The sequence below is a fragment of the Sinocyclocheilus anshuiensis genome, unplaced genomic scaffold, assembly GCF_001515605.1.
Source record: "Sinocyclocheilus anshuiensis isolate Anshui unplaced genomic scaffold, SAMN03320099.WGS_v1.1 scaffold1356, whole genome shotgun sequence".
NCBI classification, from domain to species: Eukaryota; Metazoa; Chordata; class Actinopteri; order Cypriniformes; family Cyprinidae; genus Sinocyclocheilus; species Sinocyclocheilus anshuiensis.
The window spans coordinates 50,563-56,078 of record NW_015542399.1 but is presented as its reverse complement, the minus strand read 5'-3'; the positions used below and the strand labels follow the sequence as shown (position 1 = coordinate 56,078).

At 38.6% G+C, this 5,516-nt stretch overlaps 1 protein-coding gene across 1 annotated transcript; it reads right to left on the bottom strand.

The window, feature by feature from the left end:
• Window positions 1–1,778: 1,778 nt before the first annotated feature.
• LOC107692916 (zinc finger protein 658B-like) lies at window positions 1,779–2,975 on the bottom strand (the record flags this gene model as incomplete). Its single annotated transcript, XM_016492120.1, has 2 exons — window positions 1,779–2,515; window positions 2,768–2,975. Coding segments are annotated over 2 exons (945 nt in total), but the record flags the coding sequence as incomplete, so codon positions are not given.
• Between the last annotated feature and the right edge of the window lie 2,541 nt (window positions 2,976–5,516).

Here is a 5,516-nt window from a genome sequence, read left to right as displayed (position 1 = left end):
ACCTTTTCAATAATCTTGCCTATAAAAGGTAGATTTGATATTGGTCTATAGTTACTCAATATGGTGTTATCAAGATTGCTCTTTTTCAGTAGGGGCTTAACAATTGCAGTTTTCAGGGAGTATGGAAAAGTCCCAGAGAGAAGTGAGGCGTTCACCACTTCTAAGAGATCTGATTCTAAACAGTTTAACACACTTTTAAAATAAGATGTGGGGAGTGTGTCAAGATAGCAGGTTGCTGTACTATTTCTTCCAAAATGTTGCTATCAATTGCTTCAAAAACAGACATAGTAACTGCTTTTTGAAATTGCGGTCGAATCTGTCTGACCTCTGCATAACTTGAGGATGTGCTAATCGCCTTTCTAATATTACTGATTTTCTCAGAAAAGAAGGAAGCAAACTCATTGCATTTGCTGTCAGAGAGCATTTCACTGGGAATCTGACTTGGGGGGGTTTGTTAGTCTCTCAACAGTAGCAAAAAGAGTGCGAGTGTTTAAGTTACTGTTTATAAGGTTTGAGAAGAATGACTGTCTACCTTTGCCTAGTTCCACATTGAAAGCACGAAGGCTGTCTTTATAGATGTTATAGTGAATTTCAAGTTTCGTCTTCCGCCACATCTGATTTTATGCATTTTCTTTTCATACTCTGTACTGCTGTTGATTTTCTCCAGGGTGCTTTTTGTCTGCCAGTCGTCTTAATGACTTTTGCAGGAGCAATATCATCAATAACATTCTTAACTTTTGAGTTAAAGGAATCAAAAAGAAGATCAACAGAGCCTACAGAAATGCTTGGTGTTAAAGATATAGCCTTCATAAAAAGCACACTAGTGCTATTCTCGTTAATGCATCTCTTTCTGACAGAGACAGATCTAGATTCAGTGGTAGCAGAGATTAATATATCAAAGAAAATACAGAAGTGATTAGATAGTACTACGTCCTTAATAACAATGGAAGAAATGTTTAGACCCTTACTGATGAGGAAATCTAGGGTGTCCACAATTGTGTGTGGGTCCATGCACATGCTGAATCAGGTCAGAAGTGTTTAAAACAGTTATAATTTCTTTTGTAGCATTGATTACTGCATTATCTATGTGAATATTCAAATCTCATAATCAAATCAAACTCTGAGGAAATCACTGATAACAGTTCTGTAAACTCTTCAATAAAGGCTGGAGAGTATTTTGGAGGCCTGTAAATGATGATAAATAGGATGCGTGGAGCACCTTTCAGCACAATCCCTAGATATTCAAAAGACAAGTACTGATCAAATGACACTTGCTTGCATTGATAGACATCTTTGTATGACCAGTATGTGGCGCTGTAATTCTGACACAAAGATACACTAAAAACGGAGAAGAAGACTTGGAGCATGCGCATAAACCTTGCGCGCTGTATACAAACCCAACACAACAACAAGAAAAGCTAGTAAAGTTAGTAACGCTAATAGGCTTCAGCAGCATGAACACAAGCATGTAGTCCGCCTTTGTTGTTGCTGTTATGTGACGTAGCGGTGTCTGACTAGGGTAAAGACGTGGGGTGATGACTTCACCGTTTCACAAAATAAACGGATTGGCTGTACACACCAAAATGCAAAGGTGTTGTTTTCAGATTTATCCATTCTGGGACTCGGTTTCAAAAAATAGTGGTTTCAGGCTCCCAAACCGTTGGATCCGTCTGGACGAAATGCTGATACAATACAAAATTTTTACGTATACAGCTAAATGCATCTCTGTGTGTTTTCAGATGTGTTGACTGACTGAATCTCTTTTCACAGTGTGAACACTTATAAGGTTTCACTCCAGTGTGGATCCTCTCATGTGTTTTCAGATGTGTTGACTGACTGAATCTCTTTTCACAGTGTGAACACTTATAAGGTTTCACTCCAGTGTGGATCCTCTCATGTGTTTTCAGGTCTGCTGACCTATTGAATGTCTTGTCACAGTGTGAACACTTGTAAGGTTTTTCCCCAGTGTGGATCATCTCATGTGTTTTCAGATGTGTTGACCGACTGAATTTCTTTTCACAGTGTGAACACTTATAAGGTTTCTCTCCAGTGTGGATCCTATTGTGTATTTTCAAATGTACTGACTGACTGAATCTCTTGTCACAATGTGAACACTTATAAGGTTTTTCTCCAGTGTGGATCCTCTCATGTGTTTTCAGATGTGTTGAATGATTGAATCTCTTGTCACAGTGTGAACACTTATAAAGATTTTCCCCAGTATGAATCCTCTCATGCAGTTTTAAACAGCTCGCTGAAGTAAAAGTCTTTTCACACTCAAAGCACATGTACTCTCTCACACCAGTATGTGTTTTCTGATGTTCTTTCAAAATTGAAAAATGTGAAAAACTCTTTCCACACAAATAACACGAATACGGCTTCTCCTTTGTATAACCTGTCAGGTGTTTCTTCAGGACTGAAGCTTTCAAAAATGTTTTATCACATTGCTCACATGAGTACAGTTTCTCTCCAGTGTGGATGTTCATGTGTTCTTTAAGTTGTGCTGATTGTGTGAAACACTTCCCGCACTGATCACATGTGTGCGGTTTCTCTCCAGTGTGGATCCTCTCATTTGTTTTCAGGTATCCTGACTGAATGAATCTCTTGTCACAGTGTGAACATTTATAAGGTTTCTCTCCAGTGTGGATGTTCATGTGTACCTTAAGGTTTGCTAAGTGTGCAAAACTTTTTCCACATTGATTACATGTGAATGGTTTCTCTCCAGTATGAACTCTCATATGTGCCATAAGGCTTCCTTTTTGTGTAAAACTCTTCCCGCACTGATCACACGTGTGCGGTTTCTCTCCAGTGTGGATTTTCATGTGTACCTTAAGTTGTGATGATTGTGTGAAACCCTTCCCGCACTGATCACAAGTGAACCGTTTCTCTCCAGTGTGAACTCTCATGTGAACATCAAGATTATATTTGCATGTCAAACTCTTTCCACACTGAGTGCAGGTGAAAGATTTCTTGGCTCTTCTTTTCTTTAAATATTTCTGTTTGGTTTGAGAGCAACTCAAAGGTTTTTCTCCATTTTTAAAATGATTTTTCTCCTCAACTTCACTCAATTCTTCGGTCTCCTCACTTTCTTCAATAAACTCTAAAATAAAAGCAAAAGCAGTTCATTTGTCAGTAACTTGAAAAAAAAAAACAGAAATGTGAAAGTACATAAAAATGAACCCCGTTGTAACAGTGTAAAGACAATTTCTATACAAAATTTGTTCCTTTTGATGCAATTTTATAAACTATTCTTCCCTGAAAATATCAAAATATAATTAGTAAAACATTATAAACACAAATCACAAGTTTCTATAAGGAGAACTATTCAATATGTTTGATCAACTGCTAAATTATCTAACATACATTTTAGGGATGCATGATATTATCGGACCAATATCGGAATCGGCCGATAAAGGCTTTAAATATAAATATCGGCATCGGCCCGATATGAAAAATTATGCCGATATGTCTTGCCGATAAGGGGAATACATTAACTCACATGCACTCAGGGTGTGCTAGCGATTAGATCATGTCAGCACTGTGGCTCATTCCTGAAGCAAAGTTTTGCCTGAATGATGATTAGATTCACGGTTTTGGATCGCTGCATTTAAACTGAGAATGCACGTACAGAATGACGCGTTTGATGTGTGATATAGTCAACAGTAATGGTGCGTTTCCACTACAGAAAAGTGAAACGCTACAACTCCACTGCTTTGGGGCATGTCAAATTTAGGGCAGAGCACGCCTCTGAAAAACACCGTTACGTTTCATCTTCTTCCTTTCACAGCGATTGGTTGTCACCCGGCGTTTTTCGCTCGACATTTGCATGAAGTTGAGGAATGCCCAATCTTTTTGACGCTCTCAGCCGCTGCGCTTGCTACGTGCCAGTGGAAACGCACCGTAATAGCACGTGCAGCGGCAGCAGCGGTAGCCTTCCCCGGATCCTAATGTCAGCTCAGTAAGGAGTTTTAATTCTGTAGGGGGCGCTGTTGGCCTACTTCTAATAAAATGAAAGCAAAATACACAAATATTTAGACTGTGTTTGATTAAATAAAGCAGTAATTGATGCCAAACAATCATGAGTACGTTATGCACAAAAAAACAATTTTTTGCTCAGTTTACAGAAAAGTGTGCGTCACACATCCTTTCTTTAAAATATTACATTGTTTCCTCCTCAAATGGGTAGTTAATATATTCAGTATTACAGTAATGTATCATGTGTTGGGCTGATGTTTTTAATTTATGGCAAGAAACCTTGCACATGGCGGAAATTCAAAAACTGTCCCAATCACCCTTAATTCACGCAACTCTACACGATAGACATTTGGACTGCTGTGTGTGTATTTGAGCACTGAGAACTGATCGCGCGCTGTATATGAGAACTGAAGAAGTGGAGCGTGCGCGCGAGAAAGCACTCCTATCAGCGCGATTCTGCCCATAACTTTAAGTTAATCGACAACGAATTGTGACTCCCGGGAAAAATGGGACGTCTGGTCACCTTATCCCTTCAGGTGCTGAGGCCATTGTTTCAGATCGCTAGTTCGCATTTTGGTAGCCTATCCATCCACTGCTGTAGAGTTCTCTCATGAGTTCTGCAAATCTGCGACCAGATTTTTTGCGCTGCGGGATTAAATTCCCGAATAAAACGCGGTAGCGGTCGGTAACTCTGGTGTAATTTGAACGGAAGCGCTGTTCTAACAATATCCCGTTCCCGACGTCCATTCAGAACAGCATATCTGCGCTTTATTCTTATTGCCCACTGGTACCAGAGTTAGGGATGGGCGTATCGATCCGAAGTATCGATATATCGATACTGACGCAAGTATCGAACGTATCGATACTCAAACAAAAAATATCGATACTAAGGTGTGTTTTATTTACCAGTGATTTTGTTTATTTAACAAAAAAAATAATAATGCGTACAATATGCACTGAATTGGACGAATAACCTTTGTTAGCGAGTAATTGTGTAGGATAGAACTATTTTCCTGCTCATCTGAACACGCAAATGTTGCAAGACAGAACTAATCAATCACAGAGAGCGTTCACTCACTTCTGACAGTACATTCAAACAGGGCTGCGTTTCCCAAAAGTATCATAAGAAAGCATTAAAGCTTTTGGGAACGGCAGCCCTGAACAATGATTATCAGAGGACAGAGAAAAAAAAACATGTGTTTGAGTTATTTCACTATAAACAAACTGAAATTGTAGCCTACGTAGTTTGTGCAATTACAGTTATTTAAATCGAACGTAGAAAGATAATATTGGTCATGTTCTATTCTGTAATGTTAATAGAAATCATACACTGTCAGAATAAAAAGGTTGCATTTTATGTATGCAACAACCTGTCACTGGCAGTCCCTTATGAAAATGAACAAATGGTTTTACTAAAGTGACCATAGTTCAACAGTAGTATTTGTAGATTTGAATCACGTGTAAACAAAAAACATATTTGAACCATGTGTAAACAAAAATATAACCTAATAAGTTACAATTAAGGCGTATTGAATGTTAAAATG